At 45.4% G+C, this 25,657-nt stretch overlaps 1 protein-coding gene across 4 annotated transcripts; it reads right to left on the bottom strand.

Moving 5' to 3' along the window:
* On the bottom strand, positions 1 to 24,851 carry SEMA4F (ssemaphorin 4F). 4 transcript variants are annotated; one of them, XM_067007374.1, is made up of 15 exons: positions 24,532 to 24,851; positions 22,857 to 23,075; positions 22,121 to 22,272; positions 21,225 to 21,284; positions 20,920 to 21,018; positions 16,134 to 16,227; positions 6,003 to 6,122; positions 5,745 to 5,896; positions 5,035 to 5,210; positions 4,655 to 4,802; positions 4,305 to 4,527; positions 4,055 to 4,164; positions 3,780 to 3,940; positions 2,567 to 2,625; positions 1 to 2,329 (listed from the first exon to the last, which is right to left on the bottom strand). In XM_067007374.1, the coding sequence occupies exons 3-15, from the start codon at positions 22,190 to 22,192 to the stop codon at positions 1,719 to 1,721; spliced, it is 2,085 nt and encodes a 694-aa protein (XP_066863475.1). In that variant the 5' UTR covers positions 22,193 to 22,272; positions 22,857 to 23,075; positions 24,532 to 24,851; the 3' UTR covers positions 1 to 1,718. The 4 variants fall into 4 exon arrangements, with proteins under 4 accessions (XP_066863475.1, XP_066863474.1, XP_058935608.2 ...); XM_067007373.1 differs by having other exon boundaries at positions 5,032 to 5,210; positions 24,532 to 24,791; XM_059079625.2 differs by lacking the exon at positions 22,857 to 23,075 and having other exon boundaries at positions 5,032 to 5,210; positions 24,532 to 24,813.
* Between the last annotated feature and the right edge of the window lie 806 nt (positions 24,852 to 25,657).

Here is a 25,657-nt window from a genome sequence, read left to right as displayed (position 1 = left end):
ACTGGTATAGAGAGTGCTTTATTGTTTACATGTTCTCTCATTTAATCCTTGCAGCAACTCCGAGGTAGGTATTATTATCCCCACTTTACAGATGAGTAAGCCATAGTTCCAAGGTTAGATTACTTGCTGAGGAACATACACTTATTAATGGCAAAACCACTGATAATTCAAAACCCAAGGGGACTCTTGAGTAGTTCACAGGCTGCTGCCAAGGAAAGTAGAGCTGAAAACTTCAACTGGGAAAGGCTGGACCATTCAATTCACTGGAGCTCAAGGGAGTCCCTCAGCAGGGACGAATGAGGCACATTCACAGGCCAAGACAGGAACTGACCAGGAGAAGCCTAGAGCATCTGAGAGTTGTGAAGCAGGAAGAGGTCTTTAAATTTGGTGAAAGCTGACAGTGTCTTCAAATATGCACAGAGCCCACCTTCCAGGAAATGGAGCAACAAGAAGGTATCCAGCAGCTGCCAGTCCAGGGGCTGGCCAAAGGGCAGGAAGAGCTGTCCCTGCCTGGCACCACCTCAGCTTGGCCAACATGTGGTGACCTTGGGGCAGTGGTCCTTTAACTTCGTTAAGGCTTGAGAATCTAATGAGAGTCACAAACCAAGCCCCACCACCACCAGAAAAATACAGACACACATATACAGATAGCATCTTGCATGCGATTTCAGGGAGGGCATGGACCCCAGGAGAACTCCTGCTTTAGAGCAAGGGTATCAACCTGAGTAAAGTCATAAAGTCACTGATACAAACCTATCTTTGTGCGGCTTGTATTTCCCATGATTGTTCCACTTTTTTCATCCCCTGATATTTAGAATGTTGTGAAGTTTTAATAGAAGCCAAGGAAAGGGTTCTAGCCAGAGAAAGAGCAGCTGTGCATGGCAGTGGTGGCAGCCAGGAGGCAAAAACAAAGAGAAAGATGGGGTCAGATGTACCATTGCCTTTCCCACCCAGAAGGTCACTTTGGGAGTTTTTCTCTACTCAACAGAAGGGCTGTGAGAGGTGATGGAGGCAGGGAAGTGGTTTTCTCCTTTTAGAAAGGAGAGCCATTCCCTCACTGGCTACAGGGTCTAAAGTACTGTAGGTATTGCCCTCATTCCAACCTGACCCTCTCAACCTCCCATGAATACACCAGAGCATCGGCCTAGTCATCCATGCACATGTGTCCAGGTCACCTATGAACATCCGTGTACTTACACATGCTCTTTCATGGAAGAAGGAAAACTGGGATGGGGTAGATCTCAGGGCAGAGATTGCATGTTGCAGTTTGGGAATCATGCACTCTCCACAGAGAATCAGATAAACTGGGAGAACCAGCAAAAGGAGTCAGTGCACATTAGCCCCCTAGCACTTCCACGGCTCCTCCTTCCGGCCAGGGCCCAACCGGAAAGCAAAGTCACAGCAATGTCCTGGGGCCTAGCCCCAAACTAATGGGCCCAAGACAGTGGGCTGAAGGGGTCATAGGGGTTGAGAGGGCAGGGGCAGGAAAAGTCCTGATTCACTGCAAGAGCAATTCTGATCTCTTATGGGAATCAGGCAAAGCCCTGGCCCTGAGCCCATCCAGGCCCAGAAAAGGCAGACAGGGAATTCGAAGTGATCATTCAAAAGCCAAAGAAAATTCAGAGGCCATGACGATCTTCCATGACCATTGACCCCCACCGTCCCAATGGTCATTCCATCCAGTGGTCACTCATGCACTAGTGGTTATTTGCCCAGTCCTAGATGGATGTTTCATCACACGTAGCTAGAGGAGCCCCAGTTAACCGAATGTGGGGTGGGCGTGGGCAAGGATCAAGCAGAAAGGCTGGAGGGAAGCCACCAAAGCCACTGCCCCTCTTGGCCAGGGCCAGGGGCAGCCGCTCATCTTCAGGAGAGGGAGAGGGAGGGTCCTGGCTGTAGCTTGTGGTCCCAGATGGTAGGACTCCCAGGTCCAAGCCCACCTTGTCTCTAGCCAGAAGTTCCCTCTGTCGTTGTCGCTGCTGACGCCGACCAATCAGGAGGAGAGTCAGGGATGCTGCAAAAATTCCCAGGAAGAAGCCTGCCAGTCCAGCCCCCACTATGTGAGTCCGGCTTGGAGCACCGCGCTGGCTGCCCCATACCAAGCTATAAGCAGCTACCACACGAGCTGCCCCACCTTCCTGACATTCACAGGCATAAGCACCCATGGCCCCTGGGGATATCACCACTTCTAGCCCATCCCGCCGGGGGGTGAGTGCAGTCACTCCGCTGGGCTGGTGCCACACACAGGATGCCCAGGCCGAGCTCGGGGAACATGGTAAGACCACATGTGCAGCTGTAGCCACAGGAACTTCAAACACCACTGGGTGTTCTGCAGAGACAGCAAAAGCACAAAAGGTGGTGAGGCTGTAGGTTGGAGGTGTTAGAGAGAAATGTGGGGTGATACGAGATATGAGAAGGGGCCATGGTACACCAAGCTAAAAAGGGGATTCCCAAAGAGAGTAAGGCTGCCATAACTTCCAGGATACAAGTTTTAAACTAGGTCCAAAAACATAAGTTTCTAGGCCCTTTACCTCCACTCTACCCACATTCCCTAAACCATACAGACCTCCAGGCTCTTTAGGACACAAAGAAGAGACATCCGCTGACTCTATGTCTTGAACCAGCCTATAAAGAAGAGAATACTTGATAAATTCAGTGTCAACACCCCCTCTACCCTCCTCAGTACTGAACATTCACTCGCCAATTGCACCTCCCATCATCTCAGAAATCACCTCTAGAATTATCAGTCGACATTCTCTTCATCACTAAATTTTTCCCCAATACCTCTTATACTCATGACATTTGCCATGTCAAATTCTACAAATATTTCTAGCAGACTACAGAGAATTAAATTTGCACTAGGTCTGTGAGAAAGATGTTTGGTGGGGTACTTTGAAAGAAACACAGGAACCTTCCAAGAAGTATAGCTGGTGGTCCACAACCACAAGATTTCTCTGGAAATCTCTGTTAAAAGAGTTCTCTGTTAAGAGAAAGAGAAAACTTCTTTTCTATCAAAGCTAATCAAAATTCTGTGAGGGTCAGTGAGATGACTTTCTGTTTCACAAAATACCTCAGCTAAAGATACATCTGTGGTTGTCACCAGCACTCAGTTGGTACTGAATACAATGAGAACGAAATCACCTAGAGAGTGCATGAAAGTGTAAAGAGAAGGAATGAACCCTGAGGAATATCAACATTCAGAAGCTGGATGGAAAAGGAACCAGTAAGGGAGACAGAATGGAGACTGAGGTAGGGAGAAAAACCAGGAGAATGCAGAGTCATAGAAGGCAACAGGATAGAGTTTTTCAAGGAAGGAAGGAGGGGAGTTGTCAACTGTGAAAACACTTCTAAGAGCACTTGTAAAATGAAAACTGAGGGACTTCCCTGGCGGTCCAGTGGTTAAGACTCCACGCTTCCAATGCAGGGGGTGCGGGTTCGATCCCTGGTCGGGGAACTAAGATCCCACATGCCGCGTGGTGCGGCCAAAAAAAAAAAAGAAAATGAAAACTGAGAAGCGTATGGCACGTGGAAATCAACCACACAGTCAGGGCAGGTCCAGCAGGGAGGCAGGGACATTGATGAGGACAGAGAAATGGTTAGTATGGACTGACAGATGGACACACGAGTGACACTAAGAAACACACACACACACACAGAGAGAGAGAGAGAGAGAGAGAGAGAGAGAGAGGGCAGCATTAACCCATGAGGAACAGACACAGACATATGGATAGGCCAGAGCCTGGGGACATCAGGCAAGGAACCAGTGCCACCACCCTCACCCTTCATGCTCTCCAGTGTGGGCCACACACGCAGCTAGCCGAACACTCCAGGCACAGACAGGGTCTCGGGCCAGAATGCACTCTGAGCAGCTCTGTAGACGGCCACAGTTGGTTGTGTTCACTTGTGTCACCTCAGTACGGGAGCCAACCAGGAGCCAGCTCTACAGAAAGGGAGTGAGGAAGAGAAACACGCCGGATCTCCCAGACTTCAATGTCACAGACTGGCTCTGGACTCACATATCTCCCCACCAGACTCGCCAAAATCTACAACTCACTTGATACAATTTCATAGTCTCAACTGGCTGTGGCTCTGGGAATAGGGCCAGATCCTCAAGAACACTGAGCTGGGCTCCAATCTGCACTGCTCGGTGGAGGTGTCCATCCTCTAGGAAGCAAGCAAGGGGCAAGATATGATAACATAACTGTACCTGTGCCTGGGACTCTGATACCTGTATGCATGGGACCCTCTCTATGGCGACAACCTGTGTGCACTGGATGGGCAACTTGCTTGGCTATTAAACATACCTGTCCCCAGATAGAGCACATCATACTCTTTCCCTGAGAGACTGGGCACCCTGTGGGCCATGACTCTGAGGTAGGTTGTATCTGTAGTGACCAGCAGGGAGTGGCCATCAGCTGGAAACACTGGCCTGTCCATGAGTGGGTGGTCCCGGATGAAGGTGAGCACACGGTCAGGCAGGAAGAGCGACGAGCCAAACTGTTGGAGCTTCATGTTGTTGGTGATGCACTAAATGAAACACAGGATGAGTGACAAAGCTTCCCAGGGGCCAGGAAGTGTCTGTGATGCTTAGTTGGGCTCTTGTCCTAATGGGGCAATTCAGGCATGAGGTGAAGAACTGCCCCAGCCCCCTCACCTCTCCAGGTCTGGGCTGGGGTACATCATTGTCCATGACAGGCAGGCCCCTGTTGCAGTCATGTTTAAGCTCTCTGAAGGGACCATTCAGCACTGTCCGAATGTCTTGTGGTCGGAAGGAACAGACAGCAGAGATGGCAGCCCCTTCCCTGGAAGAGTCACAGGTTGGAGCTGGATATTTAGAGGGAACTAGGAGAGGCAACTCATCCCCTGTCAAATGAGATGACCCATGAGAAACGCACAGGAAGCTTTGCAGCCTGCTTCACAGCAGGAGCAGGGCTCCACGGAGAGTCCACCTCCTCTGCGGGAGACCGCACTGACCTGCACCAACCCCAGGTATCTCCCACCCTGTAACTCTCCACATCAGGACCCCCTCACCACTGGGAAGCAAAGATGCCATAAAAGATGGGCATCCCCGCTCCATGCTCAGGTCGAAGAATGACCATGTCCTGCAGGACGCTGGAGGCCCGACCATGCTCAGGCCCTGGACACAGCAGGTCAGCCTTCAGAAAGGTCGTCCACCTCTGCTGGAGGGTCTTCCGGCCCCCAAGGTCCCCCTGGGGTGACAAGCACATAAGAAGTTCTCTTTAGAAGACCAACATTAGGGGAGGACTATGGAGACCAATACAAGTTTCCCCCAGACACAGACAGATAGGGAGACAGATGCATAGAAATGCAAGGACAGGGATACAGAGAAACTGAGGACAATGAGGTATGGGGTGGACAGGATCACAACAATGATGTTTATTGTGTTTATTGTGCATTTATAAAGTTCCACACTACATGCTTTACGTAAGTTACCTCATTTAGTCCTCAAATCGACACTGCCAGAGTCATACAGGCAGTAAGCAGTGTAGCAGGGACTTGAACCCAGGTCTGTCAACAGTTCCTGCCTTTAACCTCTACACTACAGTGTCACACGGGATAAAAGAGACCAGATCCCTTTCGCCACATTCCTCAACTCCCAGAAAAGTAGTCACTGCCCATCAAAAAAGGAGACAGAGGAGAAATACAAAGACAGGGACCAGAGGAAAAGACAGGAGGACAGGCAGAGCACAAAACAAGACAGACAGCTGGGATCAGGGTCTTACCGCACACACACGGGCCACCCTCGGGACCTTAACACGTTCGTATGAATCAAAAGCTTGGGACATCTCCGTAAAGAAGAAGTAGATTTCATCGTCTCCGTCTTCATCCCCCCACTCGGCTGGGCTCAAAGCCACTGCTGCAACAAAGGCTGGGGCTGGGGAGACCCGTGGCCTCAGATCCCACAGACATAGCCTGGGGCCACCCAGCCTCCACCCACTCTGTCCCCAGAGCAGCACCACCCCCCTCTGCCCTCTCCCCACCGTTAAGCCAGGATGGCGAGGTCTCTGTCCGAATCCAGTCCTCAGCACGACCCACAGCCCGGGAGATAATCGGCTCCGTCCCCAGGTAGTTTTTCACAGTGGCAACGTAGAGGATGCCCCCTGCAGGGCGACAGGGAGGAGGTGGACTGTCAGACTCACTGAGGAAGCTTTCAGAAAGGGTCACAGGCAGAGCAGGGAGCAAAGCAGGGGCAAGAACCCTCAGGGGCTGAGCACCCATTAAGTGCCAGGCAATGCTAAGCACAACAGGCATCACCTCACTTAAAATAAACAGAAATAAAGTGCTCCCGGGCAGTAACAAGAACCAGTGTTAAGGAAAAACTGCTGGAATGTTCGTGTATATGAAGGAAGAATAGAAGCTATCCCTGTGGAAAGCAAGATTTTTTTTGTTGGTCTGTTTCTTGCTGTTGTCGTTTTTAAGGACTTTTCTACCCTATAATTACATGGTAACTTTCCAGGAAGAGGTTTGCTTTGCAGCATGTTCCCACCTTACTTAAGTTCTCCCACTACAGTAAATGTCTGAGGGAACTACTGTTCTTTCTGAGTATTAGGGGGTGTATACTGCCCTGGAACAAGTCACAACTTTAGGGTATACTAGCATCATTTAGGGAATTGATCAAAATGCAGATTCCTGGGCCTTGGGCCCAGCAATTCTCACTCAGTAGGGTTGGGGGGTGGCCCAAGAACTACGTTTCAAACAAGAAGTCAGAGTTACTCTGATGTGGGTGATTCAAGACCTCACTTTGAGAAACACCAACCTAGGGATTTCTGGATATTTCACAGCCAGCTAGAGGAAACAACAAGGAATCAGATCCTCCCTCCTGGTTCAGTGGAGGTGCAGAGGTGCTCTAGGGATGGTGGGGATTGGAAAAGAGAGAAATCAGAGCCATTCTGGGAAGGAAGGGGAGGTGCAGTTCTGTGGGCTGAATGTGAAAGAACTATAGCCACTCTGAGCAACACTGCCAAGGGCTCGGACGTGAGTGGAGACAATGACTCAGGGAACAAGAAGGTCACAAACACCCGGTGGAGTTTTGAGTATCACAGGGACTCTGGAGAGAACAGAGAAGCATTCCTTCACCACCTACTACATAAGAGGCACTGCGCTGCGTGCTAAGCACATCACTGTCCGCCCCCCCAAGAATTCCCATTTGAGTCCAGAAGACAAACGTAATCAGATACCAAGAGACGTGGACTCACAGATGTGTGTAGGAGCACAGAGGAGGACCCAGCCACATCTAACTGGGGGAGCAGCAACTCAGAGGTCACATCTGAGCTGGCTCTGAAGAATGAGCAATTTGTCAGGTAGAAGGGCTTCGGGGGGAAGATGGGCAAGTGGGGAAGAGGGGAGCCATGTTCAGGATGTGGGGCACTCCCCATGGCTGGAGCTCCAGTGGGGCACAGGGGCTGCTGGGCAAGTGAGCAGAGATGAGCTAGAGGTGCAGAGATAGGCACCCAATTGTGATGAATCTGCTCTTCCATGCCAGGAAAATGTGGACTTTACCCTAAAGGTGAGGGCAAAACTGCAGAGATTTTCTTGAGGAGGTATGACATAATTAGTTTTGTTTTTTAGGAAGAAAATGCTAGTTAAAAGGGCCTTCACACAGTCATGGCAAGAACAAAGAAGGACTAAGGCACTGGCAGAGGAAAGAAAAGGGCTGGATTTGGGAGATATTTCTGAGGTAGAGCCCATTAACAAGATTTGAACATCAGCTGAGTATGAGATGTGAAAGAATGGAGTAAAATAATGTCTCTAAGGTTTCCACTTATAAGATGGATAATAGTAGATTATATTATGAACCAAGCAAAGAAATGACATAAGGCTCATAAAGGAGGTGGCTGGAGAGGAGGTGAGTTCAGTTGTTGGACCCACTAAGGTTGACGCTTCGGGACATCTGGTTGGAGTCGCTGGAAGGCAATCAAACAGAAGGGTGTGGACAATAGGGCCAGAGTCAGGCAACCTGGGAGTCATGCTTAAGTTACCACAGGAACGTGAAAGCCAGGGAGAAAAGGAAAGCGAGCGAGACAGAGCAATCCCTGGGGCACCATCACTTCAAGGCAACTCAGAAGAGCACTGACTCAGAAGAGTCAGAGAGGGTGGAGAAGCAAGCAAGGCTGGACTGCTTGAGGCTGGTGCCCAGAAACTCCAGCAAGAGCCGCGGGGTCATGTGCACTGAGGGAGGCAGCAGAGGGCAGGGCCACCTTGAGGGAAGCACTACGTCCTGGGCTCATAGATGCTCCTATGAAGCTGCATGTCTCAGGCATTGAAATGATAACCACTAACACTTAAAAACACTTAATGCAGAGCAAGAAAAAGGTCAGGAGCCCTCTGAGGGCGATAGTAAAGAATTAGAAACCCCCTTCCTTACTGGGTGGGAGGGAAGACTATAGTATCACTAGAGTTTGTGAAAAGAATCCAAGCACTTTGGAGTCAGGAAGGCTTGGGTTTGAACTCTGAATACTTATTAGTAGTATGATATTGGGCAATTACCCTTCATTCCTCAAATGTAGAATGGGGATAATACCACCTTCCACCCAGAGCAGTGCTGAGGGTTAAATGAGATAAAAAGAGAGTCCCAGGTAGGGCCTGGCACACGGCTGGCATTCAATATGTGTTAGGTGCAGCTCCTTAGGACCCTCAGGGGGCCATATGCTTGATTTGTTGTCATAAGGTAGGCGGGCCACAACTATAAAATGGCATCCCCTTCCTTTCCAGAGTATTTCATGAGGGAGAAAATCAGATTTTGGGCAAAGGTTCTGGCAGCTAATGGAGCAGCAAATAAGCCAATCCTCAGTAGTTCCAGGGGGAAAAATATGACACAGATGCCAGAATTGGAATGAAAATTTTCCTAAAAGCATTATACACAAAACACTCTAAAACCAAAACTCTTGACAGAAGCTGTGTCATGGATACCCTGAGAATGGGGGAGGTGTGGTGGAAGAGACAGTTATGAATATTTTGGAAGCATGACTTGATGTGTTTGAGGGGGAACACTCATAAATATTCTGGAAATGGTTAAGGACCACAGACAACAATGCAAGGACCCAGTGGTGGACAGAGGTAAAGTCCCAAAACTTTCTAAGGGGTTAAATGGGGCCAGTCAGCAACTCTGGAGCCTAGGATTGCTGAAGAGCACACTCACTCAGAGGAGAGAGCAGAGGGTCACAAAGGGATAGCAGGAGGGATCAGACACTTTGGGAGGGAGTAGCAGGGCTTCAGGTGTTCCACGAGTACTAAGGGGCTTACAACACAATCTTCACACACAGAGGAAAAGGAACAACAGCCATCACAGTCATGAGGGCAGAAGTCCACAGGAGGACACAAGATCACCACATGCCCTGAATTTTCCAGAACAGTCAATTTCAAATATTCTGTTGCACTGTTCATACAATAAAATATCCCTGTATGTGCAGTTGTTTGGCAAGTTATTACTGACTAGATCAAGCTAGCAAACATGAAAACATACATCTGCTATTGGCAAAAGATGATATGCCAAAGACAGCGATGCCCACGGTGTTGAGTTTAGTGAACAAGGTGGTTAGAAAAAAACACATAGTATAATTCAACCTTATTTTTTTTAAATATGTATATATGTCTGTAGGCACAGGAAAGATTGAAGGAGCTACAACTGGACAGTGTTACTGATGTTTGTTTCTGACTAATGAAATTACAAGTAATTTTTATTTTCTCCTCTCTACTTTTCTGTATTCACTGAACGTTTTTTGTAGTTAGCACCTTTTACTTTTATAACCCCCCAAATTAAGATACTGTCATTTTGGAAATACGAGGAAAAACAAGATTGAAAGCCACAAAGATGAAGAATCACAGCCAAAGAAAAATGACAATTATGTGTAGAAATAGATCTCTACTTGTTCAGATGTAAAGCCTGTGAACACAGAGCTTCCAGATACGTAAACAACCCAACACTGACAGACTAGGATATAAGCCATGGCAGTGAATATTTCACTACACACTGGAGGGGTTCAAATTTTCACTCTGGTATCAAAATGCTCACTTTTAAAGAAGGTTTATAATAGGAATTATCACACATTATCTTTAAAAAGAGGGTTTTAAACATGCCCTGGCCTGCCTACTTCCACTCTCTTTTCTTCTCATGGTCAGAGTTTTGCAGGATAGACAGCTCCTGATCTAATATTCTCTATGTCCTTATCTAAGGTTTATGCCAACTGGATACCTTTTTTTTTCTTTTATTTTTTTAAATAGCCTATTATCAGGACACAATTACAGATCATTGGAAAGGCAGTGTTTACTCTACCTTTTCCTCTCCTGGCATATAGGATTTCTATAACTGTCTTGTTACAATGTGTAAATGCTGTCTTGGGGTACACACTCACGGATTTAAGAGATAAGCTTGACCCCAAAAATGCTGGCAGCACCCAGTGCACCTGGAACACATACAGGGCTCCTTGGCAGATGCAGTAATCACAAGATACAATGAGACCAAAAGGAGACAAGAAAAACACAAGATGGGTTCCCAAAGAGAAAGCAAAAGCTCCCTTCTTCTGCCCTTCTTTATAAGAGCCCTACTTATTATTGAATGTGATAGGGAGGACCAAAGATGACAAATCACTGCCTCTAGCTTGGGTACCTTGGTGGGTAATGGTACTATGCACTCAGAGAAGGGGACACTGGTCAAGAAGGTTTGGGGGAGGTGAGTGAAGATGATGAGCTCAGTTTGGGACATGCTGACTTTGAGATTCCTGTGGGACATCTAAGTGGAGATGGCTGGAAGGCAGCTGGATATGTCGTCTGTAGTTCCAGATAATGTATGGGAGGCATCAGAATCTGGTAGAAACAGAATCCATGGGGCTAGTTTTGGGAGATCTGGAAGGCATCAGATTTGGGAGACATCAGAATGCAGTGGAAACATAATCCATGGGGCTGGCTGAGATCACAATTACAAAGAATGCAAGAGAAGAGGATCTTAGGTGGAAGTCTAAGTCTAAGGAACATTTAAAGGATGAGCAGAAGACAAAAGATGCTGCAAAGAAGACTGAGAAGGAATTGCGGATGTTCTTAGGCTAATGTGAACATTACTGTCAAAATATTTGCATTTTTCCGAATTGGAATAGTGCAAATAGAGACACTGAGATCATTTTTGTTAATTTTATCTCAGTGGAGTACAGATAAATGTCATATTTGAAGACAAGATATCTGAGACCTTTTCCTAAAGAAATACAAGTGCCAATAAACACATGAAAAGCTGTTCGACCTCACTAATAGAAATGCAAATCAAAAACATCAAATTGGACTCTTGAGAAAGTCACTGTTTTATGTTTATTAACTATATTTTTGGGGCTAACTGGCTGTAATGAAACAGGCCCTCTCATCACTGCTGGTAGGACTCACTGGAGAGAAATTTGGCCAAATCCATCAAGTACTATAAAAATCTTTTAGTCCCAGCTACTTTTTTTTTTTTTTTTTTTTTTTTTTGTGATACGCGGGCCTCTCTCTGTTGTGGCCTCTCCCATTGCGGAGCACAGGCTCCGGACGCGCAGGCTCAGCAGCCATGGCTCACGGGCCCAGCCGCTCCGCGGCATGTGGGATCTTCCCAGACCGGGGCACGAACCCGTGTTCCCTGCATCGGCAGGCGGATTCTCAACCACTGCGCCACCAGGGAAGCCCTAAAAATCTTTTATATCCTTCAGCCCAGCAATCCTACTTTTTGGATTGACTCATGCGATTAATTAGATTCATGTAAAGGATTTACATAAAAATTTATGTAAAAGGATTCCTTATGTAGCATTATTTATAAAAGCAATAATTTATTTTAAAATTTGAATGTATAATTATATGGGAATAATTAGTGTGCTACACTCATATGATGAAAAAGTATACAATCACTAAAAATCAAGTTTTGAATAATTAAACAAATTCTATGATGAGAGAATGTTCAGTATACAATAAATGAAATATGCATGACAATTCCAATTTATTATAAATACGCACACGTGCACGCACACACGCACACACACACACACAGAGTATGAGAAAATACTCCGAAATAATAATAGTGGTTACCTGGTGATGACTGAATGACAATTAACTTTTCACTTTCTTCTTTATACATTTCTATATTTTCTCAATTTTCCACAATGCACATTGCAATTTTTATAATTTAAAATAAGAAATACTCCTGCCATTATATTCTAATATTTTCATTACTAAAAGCTCTTTTCTTTCAAAATATGTCTATTATCCTTAAGGACATTTGTATAGCTCCTAACTGGGAATTTTGGTTCTAATTCCTAAATAATATTGCCACTATCTTCTATACTGCTATTTTCAAAACAAAGGGGCAGTAGGACACAATGGATCAACATTAAAAGTCCCAACTAAATATTGGCATTATGTCAGACCAAGAAAAAATTTAAATTATAGCCCTATAAAGAACTTCAGAGGAAAACTTATAATATTGATATTGACTATGACTTGGATCCGAGACAGAAAAAGCCATGGAGGTTCTATGTCTTGAGCTAGCCATTCTAAACTGTTAGAAAGTGATTTCTGACACCTCCATCAATTATCAGCTGAAAGGCAACACTAAATTTCATTACCTGAGGGAAAAAAAGACTTAACCTGTTTGAAAATGTTCTTTGTTATACAATTATCTTATCTATGAAATTTGTATTCTTAAACTACATGCTGTGTTCCACTTGCTGAGTAGAACACAGAGAAATTACACACAGATGGTTAAATGTACTTAAAGAATCTGCTTGAAACAAAGTATATTAATTATTTCAGATTGTTGCAAATGAGAAGTCATTTTCTTGATAAACAATTATGTAGAATCAAGAGACATTCATAACTGCTAAACCTGTGAAATCTTTCTTAATGATCTTAATGACTGGCTCAGCATTTTGCCAAAGATGCTTGATATAAAGCTAAGAAAAATAAACTATTATTCAAATATATATGCATATAAACAAGGTCTCACTGACTTCAACTGTAGATGAATGATAAAAATGACAACTCAAATATCGTATTTACTAGATATATACTTTATGTTCATTTTCAAAAACTTTTGTTATTTCATTACGTTTCAGAAAAGATAAATCATTAACTGAATGATTAAGTGATTTTTTTATATATAAATTTATTTATTTTATCTATATTTATTTTTGGCTGCATTGGGTCTTCGTTGCTGTGTGCGGGCTTTCTCTAGTTGCAGCAAGCAGGGGCTACTCTTCGTTGTGGTGTGCGGGCTTCTCATTGTGGTGGCTCCTCTTGTTGAGGAGCACAGGCTCTAAGTGCACGGGCTTCAGTTGTGGCTCGTGGGCTCTAGGGCTCAGTAGTTGTGGCGCACAGGCTTAGTTGCTCCGCAGCATGTGGGACCTTCCCGGACCAGGGCTCGAACCCACATCCCCTGAATTGGCAGGCAGATTCTTGACTACTGCGCCACCAGGGAAGCCCAAGAGTGATTTAATTTGTGCAGCTTTTAAGATTTTTCCTACAAATAAATTCATGCATAAGAAAAGAGTTTAGGGTCCAGTGGTTGAGGCTTTGTCTTCCAATGCAGGGGGTGCGGTTCAATCCCTGGTCGGGGAGCTAGGATCCCACATGCCTCGTGGCCAAAAGGCCGAAGCATAAAACTGAAAGCAATACTGTAACAAATTCAATAAAGACTTTAAAAATGGTCCGTAACAACAACGACAAAGTTTAAGGTTAGATCTTATATCCCAATTTTTGTTTTTCATAAAATATTGTGCAATATTTAAATTAAATTTTATATTGTCCAATATTTTATAATAAGGTTTGCAGCAACTTTAGTGAAGGAAGAAAAAACCAGTGTGATAAATGATGCTAAGTCAACTGATTAGTTAGTTGGGAAAAATCAATTTTGATTCCCTTCTCATGCCATTTGTCAAAATAAGTTTCAAATAAATCAGAGTTAAAATGTTTGGGAAAAAAAATTTAAGAAGGAAAATTTTATCTGCTCTCTAACTGAAGAAGGATTTAGCTTAAAAAATATAATCACAAAGGAAAAGGTGTAGATTGGAATACTAATATCCTACCTGATAATTGGCCCAAGAACATAAGCAGAGGATTAAGCAAAGCAGAAATAAAAATAAGTACTAAAACATGAAAAATATTCAACTTCACTAATATTCAAAAATATACAAATTAAAACAAGGTGCTGGGACTTCCCTGGTGATCCAGTGGTTAAGAATCCACCTTCCAATGCAGGGGAAGTGGGTTCGATCCCTGGTCGGGGAACTAAGATCCCACGTGCCACAGGGCAACTAAGCCCACGCACTGCAACTACTGAGTCCATGCGCTCTAGAGCCTGCGCATCACAAGTACAGAGAAGCCTGCAACCACAACGAAGAGCCTGCATGTCACAACTAAGACCTGACACAGCCAAATAAATAAATATTGTTTTTAAAGGTGCTATTCTTAGCCTTGAATTAGCACACACACACAAAAAAAAATGTTTAATGGCAACAAAACAGTGTGGTGAAATTTATGTGAAAAAACTCTCACTTACTGCTGATTTAGGGTGTAAATTGGTATACCCTTTCTAAAAACTCAATTAGTAACAGATAGTGAGCTGTAAAATATTCACATCCTTTAATATAGTAATCCATTTCCAGGAGTCTTAAGGGAACAATCTAAAATGAGGATAAAAATTTATGTGCAAAAATGTTCATTACAGTATTAGAGACAATACCAAAAACTTTGAAGTGAACTAAATAAACTTGAAAATAAATTTACATAAATAATCTGGATTTTTTTTTGCGGTACCGCGGGCCTCTCACTGTTGTGGCCTCCCCGTTGCGGAGCACAGGCTCCGGACGCGCAGGCTCAGCAGCCACGGCTCAAGAGCCCAGCCTCTTTGTGGCATGTGGGATTCTCCTGGACCAGGGCACGAACCCGTGTCCCCTGCATCGGCAGGCTGACTTTCAACCACTGAGCCACCAGGGAAGCCCTGGAATTCTTTAATTAAATTATGGTGTGCTCACAGGTTGAGTAGCATAATGTCATTAAAATTTTTCTTCACAAAGAATTTTTAAATTATATAGAAATGCCTATGATATAAAGTCACATGACAGTATTCAAAGTTATATCCATGTAACATGACATTTAGAAGTTTCATAAAGCACACACTCATAAAATTTCTGTTCACCTGCTTGTTTTACACTCTCATGAGAAAAATTGCTGGGTTCTCAGTGAATTTGGAGAGTGTATGTGGAGTAGTCTAACCTAAAATACAGGCTATGTGGCACACAAACAGTTCACTTTGTGGCTACCAAATAATTAGTCAATCATTCTCCAGAAAAGATTTAGGCATAATCTGTGATAGAACCATTGAACACTTGAGCAACTCTATATGTATATATAGTTTGTTTGAAGGAAGTAACAGAAGGAATTTCTTTAATAGTCATTACTAATTTTTCTGAGCAACAAAGGACTGGCCAGCCAAATATATGTGCATGAGTATATATGCATGTGGACACATACATTAAAAAGGCTAGAAGGAAATATCCTAAAATACTAGCAGTGGTTTTCAGAGTAGGAATACTCTAAAACTGTGCTAATATGGTAGTTACTAGGTATGAATGGCTATTTATATTTAAATTAAAATTACATGAAATTTAATATTCTCCCCTTCAGTCGCACTAGTCACATTTCAAGGGCTCAATAGCCACATGTAACCAGTGCCTACCGAATTAAACAGTGAAGATACAGAATAATTCCATCATCACACAAAGTTCTTTTGGACTGTGCCTGTTCTAAAAGATTTCTTATGTTCTTCTTTATACTTTTTGCAAATTTATTATAATATGCATTGTAGTAGATTCCTCTTACAAACAGGAAAAAATGACTAAAAGAGATGAGGTTAACAGAGGAAGCGTTCACAGTCTACTGTGAACAGTGACATATTCTCTAGAGAAAAGCAAGAGAAATGATACTCTGTGGGTAAAAGCAGGAGAACACAAGCACTCTGGGAAGAATAGGAAAGGCCAGAAAGAGATGTCAGAATAATGGATATTCTGATGAAAGAAAAGAAAGGACACAGAAATTCCAACAGCAGGGCGGGGAAGGAGGCAATTACAGCAAGAAGTCACAGGTTCTTATCTCTCCCCACTCACCAGCCATTACAGCTGCTGACCGCTGAGCTGGCTCAAAAGGACATTTCCCCCGGCCACTCTCAGGTCTTTCAACCTGCTGGAAACTGGACACATCCTACAGACCAGAAGGGGGCAATTGGTTTAGAGGTCATGGGGAAGTTCATGGTGAGAATTACAAAGATGGTCAGATGAAGAAAAAACCCAATTCCCATTCATCTCCCATTCCCCCACTACCATCCCCATATTCCCAGTCTGCTATTCCTGATTCCACCACCCATTCCTGCATTTCCTACCTCTGCCACCCCTCTTTTCATCAGTTTATTCCTCTTCCCTCAATTCCCCTAGTACCTAACACCCACATACTCTGATGAAGGAACACCTAGGATGGCACTAGAAGACACCAAGAGGCCGAAAGGCAGATCTTTCCTCTGAAATGCTGCTGAACTGCCAGCTTTGCAACTGGCTGGAGAATGTGCTACAGGATAAGGAGGACCAGGGAAGAAAGCAGGCCTCCTGAGGGCTGGAGCACTTAGGAAGGGTAAAGAAAAGTACAGGCTGATATAGGACCATCTGAAGCCTAGGGGTCTAGAGAGAAGGGCCATCCTTCACCTAATCCCACCCCACAAATAAGAGACTAAACCAGAGTCAAGGATATACAGAAGGAGGGAAGGGAATCTGCAAAGTCAGTGAAGACCTGAAGCTGAGGTCAGAATCTGAGAATTTGGTAAGTGTCTTCCTCATCCAGGGACTCCAGAGGGACTAACCTGGGGTGCGGGGGTGGGCAAGAGGTGTAAGAGTTCCACAGAGCCATCCAGACATTACCTTAGCTGAGCATCCAGCACTAAGAGAGGCTTCAAGATAACATCTAAAAATGAAAATCAGGGATGATTTCAACCTGGACTGACAGGGAAGTTAACTATGGCCAGTTAGGAATCAGTTATGACATGAAGTACCATTCATGATATCTCTAGTTCACAAACTAGGATGGACATATGGTATTGCTGGAGCCTTATTGCTGTGATGGTAACTGGAGAACCAACATAGATCTACGTCCCCTGGGCATAAGTGTACATACCACTGGCCCATTCTGACTGCTCACTTATTTGCTGTAGTTGGCAAACAGGGTTTTATTTTACTGAGAGAGCCTTGAAGAAGGCCTGTTAAAATGAGATGTGATCTGATGTCCCCTCAAAGGGACTACTGGGTCAAGAATCTTCCAGAATGGAGGACCCCACAGAAACACAATCATCTGCCCTGTGTGGTGGTGGGCACATTGTAGCCAGAGGAGAAAGATGACAGTTCTGTGAGAGATTACCAAGATGTCTGGGCACTCTGAACATGGGGTTATTACCTGCTGCTGTGGCCTGTCTTATCGCCTCCTTTTCTCCACACTGCCTCTCCTTGCCCCCAATTTACTCTCTATACCCACCCCAGATTAATATTCCTAGACTATTAGTCACTGACTTAATAAATGTTTGAGCCACAGAATGACAAAAATGGCTCCCCATTGCCTCTTTATCCCAAACTACTACTTCTTCTAACCAAACCTGGATCACCTGTTATTCCTAGAAAACAAATTATGCCTGAAACTATTCCATTACATTTCACCAAGGACTTATAAACGATGAGCCTTTTCTCAGTTCTCATTCTCTTTGATCTTTTCGCACCATTGGATACTTTTGATTCACCCCCCTCCTTGAAATAGTCTACTTCTTGACTCTTGAAATTCTACCCTCCTGGAGCCCCTCCTCCTATCTGTTGCTTCTCTATCTCCTTTGGTTGTTTCTCTTCTCCATTCCAGCCTCTAACCACGTATCCTTAGTCTTTTTCACATATACTTTAAAGATCTCATTAATTTTCACATTTCTGCCCAGACTTTCTATGCAAATCATTCCCCAAACTCTCTAAAGCCTGATGTCTTCCAAACTCTAGTCCATGTTTGCACTTGACTGCTGGACTTCCTTTCCTCACAGAGATGATCTATTAAAACTGAACATGTTGAAACTCGTCCTTTTCCAGTTTCTCCAAGTGGCATCATCACGTTATCTAGGTTTATAGACTTTGAGCAAGGGAGCCGATTAACTACATATGTTATGATTACTGTACCGTCAAAGTGACATTTAATTAGGGTCTGAAAGGATAAGACCACACCACCACATTATCTGAATGTTGAGATTCTTCATTACATCATCATTGTGTCAGCACAGTCCTATCAGCATGAGTTGTAGTGAAGGCAAGTCCCTCAAGTTGAAAGCCAGAGCTATGTAGGCAGGCTCTCACTGAGCTGTGGGGTTAGAACCCATCCTTTGACTTTGGCCAAGAAGAGTGCAAGGCATATAAAGGACCTTTCCTAAGAGGTTGGGGGTGAGGGGTAGGGGGAGATGGTCCTTGTTAACATGAAACAAACCAAATGTCACAAGAAATTGAAGCCAGCTAAGGTGTTCTTCTAGGGTGCAGGCTGGACTAGAGGGACAAGGTAGCAGAGCAGAGCCAGACAAACCTGGGTTTGAATCTTGGCTCTGCCTCGGCCAGCTATATATCTCAGGCTTTTACCTAACTTTTCAGAACTTCTGTTTCATTCATGTAAATTGGAAATAAATACTATCATGATGTGTCATCACTATCATAATAAATAACTATCATGATATGGTGATAAGAATTAAACTCAATTGTGGATGTAAAGTATCAAGCACCAAGCCTGCGACAGAGTAGACACTCAATTGAATGGAAAGTCTTCTCATTGTTGTTGTTGCTATTGTTATAAGTCTAACATTTTTTCTGTTAACTGCTGGAGCTCCCTCAAAACAACAAATTAAAATATTTTCCCCCAATGTCTGATGAGCTGTCACTGAAGGGCAACATTCCACATTGTTGGAACTGGTAGGTCCTATGCTTAAACTTCCTTTTGTAAGAACCTTCATTTCTCTGAGCAATCAAATCTGAGCAAGTTGTTATATCTGGATCAGCTAGTCAAAGTTCTCAGATTGTTACACACAGTCTCAAAGTCATCAGTCTGGGACATAAGAAGTTCAGCACTAAGGATAAGGCAAGGACTTGCTCAAGCAGATGGGGATTGCCAGGTAGCAGGATAAGACAAAGGCAGAAAAGAACATTCAGGAAGTCTAGAGAGCAGTCTCAGGATGCTTAAAGGGTTAACACAGTTGTTAGCTGTACCTTATATTCTCCTACAAACAAGCCTTGATCAAAGGATGTTCCTTCATTTCATGAGCCTGTGGGATAGGAGGGTTCAGAAAAAGAGCTGAAAGTCACAGGAGTGCAGTACATAAGCCCCTGGCTTCGTTCTTGTTTGCTGATATTCCTCAAAAATGGATAGGGGTCCAAGTCACACCCTTCCTGACAGGTATGTCCAGAACATTTTCTGTCTAGATACTTATCTAACAACCATTAGGGTCCCACCTCAGAGAGCCAAAGAAGAATAGAAGGCCCTGGGGAACTAACTTGGAGTAATCACATCGTCTGTAAACCATGGCTCTGGTATTCACACCCATGGGCTCCCTGATCCTATGTATACTAGGAAAGGACAAATATGTCAACGGCAGTTCCACCGCTACTTCTGTGAGCTTTGTGAGAACTGTAGGGAAACTAGGCCCTCAGCGTTACCTGAAGGGATACAGAGATTTTCAACACCACCCTGAACTGGGAAACCTTCCCAGGATGAGGGAGCTACTCACACTTCAAAAGGGAGTCTATCACCAGCATTATGAAAATAACTCAACATAAACGCAACTAACTCCAAGGAGAGCCCAGAGGGACTAACTAAGGCAATCAAGCATATACAATTACAGCATTCTTAAGTCAGAAGTATAAGGATGATGTTTAAAAAAGAGGTTTGGAGCTACACACTGACTAGATCCATGTGGCAAGGACTACTACAGGCTGCAGAAGGATCAAGTCAAGATCGACCGTTAAGGATCAGGGTCAGGAAAGGGAGATGTTGCACTCCCTCCTACCGCTAGCAAAAAGGGATAAAAAGTGTCCGGTGACATGAAGGACATGTGAGGCTTTTGACTCATCCCAGGGCCTGGTCACAAATGTGTGCAGCCAGAGAAACAGTAATTGACTACTGGATAACTGATGAAAAAAGGTGAGGAGTCAAAACATTAACAGTTTTCCTGAGATGTCACCAATCCCAGGGACTTTTGAGGTCATGACCAACCTAGATGTGATTAGGAGTATCCATGTCCCAAGCCTGCCTGGGTGTGAGGTTGGAGATGTCCAGGGCTTTAGCAGCAATGAACAGGACCAAGAAGAAAACATGGTTGACAGAGTGCCCACCTTGAAGGCAAGATCCAGAGTATGGGGCCAACAGGCACTACATTAGTGCGCAGTGACCTCAGAAGCTGTGAGAGCAAAGGGTCACAGTCCACACAGAATGTGGTTGACAGCAGAGGTGGGGAAGGTGGTAAAAGACAATCACATGCCATGGGAGGAAGAAACAGGTGTGGACAGTGCTGATTAAGAAATGGACCCAGGCTCCCTGGACAAAGCATACACAGGACAAGGAAAACATGAGCTACTGGCCTCTGAAGTTCCTCCCCACAGCTCAGCTAGCACCCTCACTTCCTTCACCATCCCACTACGTCCCTCTTTTCACTTTGTATTCCTTACCTTCTACAGACAACCTCCCTCCCCCTCCCTTTCATACCCTCCTTCAGTAGACAAAGCCTCTACCCTATGAGGACATCCCTCACCCCCAATGCTTATCATGCACAAGGGTTGCCTTAAGCATGACCCCTGTCACAGTCGCTCACAGAAGACCCCTCCCGTCCTTCCACCCGTCACTCACAATAACCCCGCACTTCGGATCAAAAGCGAAGGTGCCACAAATGAGGAGGTGAGAGGCATTGGCAATGGCGAGAATCTGGACAAAATTGTGACATTCTTCCTAAGGGTCAGAGATGGTTAGAGAGAGTCAGAAGCAGCAGGTACAAGGAAAAGTAGTGTTAGGACAGTTATATGCAGCTCTGGGTATGGTGTTAGAGTCCCTGCCTGGGCCCACTGGGATGGGAGAATTGCAGGGGACTGACACAGAGTCAGGGCTGGGCCAAGGCCTCAACTGACATTCAGGCCAGGGCCCAGATTTATACCTACCTCCTTCTTGCCTTTCTTCTTACAGTTCTGTCTGTGGGTCTCAGGCACCATCCAGTCAATCTAAGAAAGGAAGAGTGACCATTTCTCCCAAATTCTCACCCAAATTCCTCCCAAGTCAGGCTGGGTGACACAGTTCTACAACCTCCATCAATTTGGAAACTTCAGAGACAACTCCCCGACAACAGAGCACTGTTTTTCATACTGGAGGTCACTACCCATTAATGAGTAATGAAATCAGTTGTGAAATCTCAACCAACATTTTTTTTTTTTTGCCTTACACGGGCCTCTCATTGTTGTGGCCTCTCCCGTTGCAGAGCACAGGCTCAGTGGCCATGGCTCACGGGCCCAGTCGCTCCGTGGCATGTGGGGTCTTCCTGGACCAGGACACGAACCCATGTCCCCTGCATCGGCAGGCAGACTCTCAACCACTGCACCACCAGGGAAGCCCCAACCAACATTATTTTTAATGAAATAGAATATATCAGAATGTATCACATATAGGAGAGTAGATATTGTTTCAAGAAAGTTTTCTTTCAGTACATACCTGGCGTACTATGTCAAAATGTACCATATATTTCTTATTAAGGGGTGGTCAAAAAAGTTTGAAAGCTATTGCCCTAGAGTAATGTGATTTTAATGATTCCTCTGCCCACTGCCACCTGAACCCTGGTCACTGTGGCCTCCTCCCCATCATCATGAACCTCCCTCATAGCCTACCCAGTCACCATGACCCACCCCCATCACCCTCAGCTGAGACAATGAGGTTGACGATCTACCCTTATTCCTTTTCACCAACATTCCCCCTCCTACCACAACACCCCCCCTCATACGCCATAAAACCAAGGATCTAATCACATGCTCTAGAATCTGAGGTCCTCCCCACTCTCATCTCTCACCCTGCGAGGTCTCTCCCCTGAAAAGGGCAGGGATAAAGCGAAGATGGTGTCCCGGGCGCCAACATAAAGCATATGGGAAGCAGGATCCACAAGGAGAACGGAGTAATTATACGTCTGAGGGATGGTGAACCGGGTGAGATAGGAGTCAGCCTCTGGCAGGAAGAGAGGGTGAAAATGAAGAGTGATATCAGCCATCATTTCATAAGGGTTGGGTCCACAAGGGCAAAGCCAAAGGGGCCAATTTTTTTTGTTTTCTTCCAAGTACCATTTATTTGGCAGCCTTAAGGGCAAAAACAAAGCCTTGACAGGCCAACCATTTAACTTCCCCAAGGAAAGATAACTGATGAGGCCAGAGTATTCAGCACACAGTAAAGTATGCTTTTTCTATAAAAATAGAACATTTCATTAAAATAGCATAAATATTAAGTCTATTTAATATTTATTTCTATTCATAGCAACATGATACATAATTTGAAAATACCTGTAAAAGGTACAAGTACTTTTCTCTCTAAATTTCCTTTTTTAAAAAATCACAACTTAATAGTAACTCCTTTTTACTTAGAAGGGAAATGTCTCACTCTTTTCACCAACACATTAGGAGATCATCTCCTCTCTCTCCCACCACCCTTGATCTCATCCTAATTCTACCCAAAGAGGTAAGAGATTAGAGGGGGCAAGAAGAGTATGTGCTTTGGAGATGGATCAGCCCAAGTTTAAATGTGGCTCTTTCACTTACCAGATGTATGATCTTGAGTTAGTTACTTGCCCTCTCTGAGTATCACTTTCCTCATCTGTAAACACCACCATCCAGGGTTGTTGAGGATTAAATGAGATAACATATGTGGAAGCATCTGACACATACTACGTATTTCACAAATGGTTCCTTTCTTCCATCTTTAAGCATGTGCTCAGTTTGGGCCAAATCTTAACCCATATCAGCATTCAAAACTCTGATCTATTTAAAGATTGTAACAAATAAGTTAGAATGAATTTACCTTCTTAGCTCAGTCTCTGGCTCTGGGAACCTGAATTAATACAGTTCTGCTCTACCTGCTTCATCTGCTCAGCTACCTTCAAGACTAGTAGAATGGCCATGCATTCTTAGATGTGCTGGATGTCTGGAGCCCCACCCACCCAATCCTCCCACACCCATACTCATGTCTGTGCTGTATCCTGACTACTATCCCATGCTTAGTATAAGCCCCGGATCACAAAACCACCCTTCATATCCCCACCTCTGCCTCGCCTTGTCATATAGACCTCTCTGGATTCCTGGATATGAACCCAGACTGGCAACCTCAACTCCATGTTGTGGCTATTGCTCCAACACAAACTGAAACCCAGGCTCTGACCACAACTTTGTCTTCTGGATTCAAAGCGTCCCTATATGTCACTGGTCTGAAATGACAGAAGTAATTTAGAAGACTCTAAATTACTATTACCCAGTTGTGAGTTTTTCCCAACAGGATGTACTCTTGGCTTCACTGGTTCTGTCTTCCCAAGGTGCTAACACTTACTGCCCACTGAGAAAAACACAAGGTTCATAGCTACACTCATGCCCGCCTCAACAAAGAGCCTTTAAAGTGTGAATCATTCCAATGATCACTTTTAACCTTGTGGCAGCCCCTGGCTTCTTTCACATCTTTTGAAAGGACATCCCCCACCTCCTTTTTTCCTTCTGAAGACTTAGAAAATCATTTAAACAGAATTTTAAATCAACTCATTGAATCGTTTCCCAGCTACTCAATATAGGGAATGGGTAGAGGGAGTAGGGAAAGTTGAGGAAGTTAGGAGGGTTATGGTGGATCGGAAAATGGGAGTTGGTGTCAGAGATGAGAGGACTGGTAAGTGGGTTAGGGAAATTAGGGTTGTGAGCGGAGCAAAAGGCTCGAAGGAGGTTAGAACTGATGATAACCAAATGAATTTGCAAAGTGGGCAGATGGAAATGCTGAGCTGGTAATCAGAAGGATGGGTGTTTGGAGTAGGATGAAAGATCGATGGGTTTGAGAGCAGGATGGACGTCAGGCTGGCGTGACGGACACAGGTGCATGTGAGGGAAGAGCGGAATAAGGGAGAGGAAACTTCGAAATAGAGGGTTTCCGGCAACCCCCATTCCCCTCCCTGGGCCTCAGGGTCCGCGTCTGAACGGTGAGGGGCGGTTGCCTTAATAAGGGGCCGCGGGAGCTTCCTGGGCTGGTCGTAGGAACCAAGTCGTCCGGCTCGCTGGAGCAGCACCAAGTGGGGGTCCTGCCCGCAACCGGGTGAGGCTTGGGCGGCGCGGGACGCAGCGGGCTGAGCTGTGGGGGCCCGGGTGCGGCTTCCCGGATGGGGAGGGCAAATGGGTTCGGGTACCTGCAGACGGGGTCTGGGCGCGGCGCGAAGGAATAAGGGCGAGGGCGCACGCGCCTTACCGGAGATAGGAAGCGAGATCCTGGGCACTGAAGCGGGGACGCGGCCACACACCGGGCCGCTTAGCACCTCCAGGAGCAGCAGCAGCAGCAGGGGTAAGGGCGAGGCCGGGGACGGCCCCGGGCGCGGGCGGGGCCGCGCAACAGAGGCCGGCATTTTTGCCACCGCCGGGCCGCCGGGGTGTGGCGCGCCCCGCAGCCTCCTCATAGCCTCGGCGCCACCAGCTTCGGCCCCACTCTGCTCTCGGTGCGGCTGGGCCTGCGGCTGCGGGTTAGAGCGCAACCTGGCTCCACCCCTTCAAGAAGGGACCAATGATGGGGCTGATTTTCTCCTCAGCCGTAGGGGTTGCGTGGAGGTCGGACTAAGGCGAGAAAAAGCCCAGGCCAGAGAGAGAGGGAGCTAGACCCAGGGATAGGTGGGGCGTTCTACCTCGAAAATGGGCTGGACGTGTCACTCCAGAAGCCCGAGTGACAGCTTTGCAAAGGTCGCTCCAAAAACTCCAATTTGCATGTCTTGGCTATTGTAAATAGTGCTATGAACATTGGGGTGCAGTATCTTTTCAAATTAGAGTTTTTTTCTGGATATATACCCAAGAGTGTGATCGCAGGATCATATGGTAGGTATATTTTTAGTTTTTTAAGGAACCTCCATACTGTTCTCTATAGTGGCTGCACCAACTTACATTCTAACCAACAGTGCAAGAGGGTTCCCTTTTCTCCAAACTCTCTCCAGCATTTATTGTTTGTAGATATTTTTTTGCCTCTCGCTGTTGTGGCCTCTCCCCGTTGCAGAGCACAGGCTCCGGACGCACAGGCTCAGCAGCCATGGCTCACGGGCCCAGTTGCTCCGCGGCATGTGGGGTCTTCCCGGACGGGGGCACAAAGCCGTGTCCCCTGCATCGGCAGGCGGACTCTCAACCACTGCGCCACCAGGGAAGCCCTATTTGTAGATTTTTTGATGATGGCCATTCTGACTGGTGTGAGGTGATACCTCATTGTAGTTATTTGCATTTCTCTAATAATTAGTGGTTTTGAGCATCTTGTCACGTGCCTGTTGGTCATCTGTATGCCTTCTTTGGAGAAATGTCTGTTTAGGTCTTCTGCCCATTTTTTTATTCGGTGTTTGTTT

The sequence above is a fragment of the Kogia breviceps genome, chromosome 11 (genome assembly GCF_026419965.1).
Source record: "Kogia breviceps isolate mKogBre1 chromosome 11, mKogBre1 haplotype 1, whole genome shotgun sequence".
NCBI classification, from domain to species: Eukaryota; Metazoa; Chordata; class Mammalia; order Artiodactyla; family Physeteridae; genus Kogia; species Kogia breviceps.
Note: the sequence above shows the minus strand (reverse complement) of the source record. Positions and strands in the feature narration are given on the sequence as shown.

What these genes read in the sequence shown, in the direction of transcription:
- SEMA4F (XM_059079625.2), bottom strand. Translation starts at nt 24,736, where the DNA reads ATGAGGAGGCTGCGGGGCGCGCCACACCCCGGCGGCCCGGCGGTGGCA. An exon ending in ATCCGAAGTGCGGGGTTATT is followed by an intron (nt 16,228 to 20,919) that starts GTGAGTGACGGG and finishes TCTGGTCTGTAG; the next exon opens with GATGTGTCCAGTTTCCAGCA. An exon ending in CTCGCCATCCTGGCTTAACG is followed by an intron (nt 5,897 to 6,002) that starts GTGGGGAGAGGG and finishes GGGTCTCCCCAG; the next exon opens with CCCCAGCCTTTGTTGCAGCA.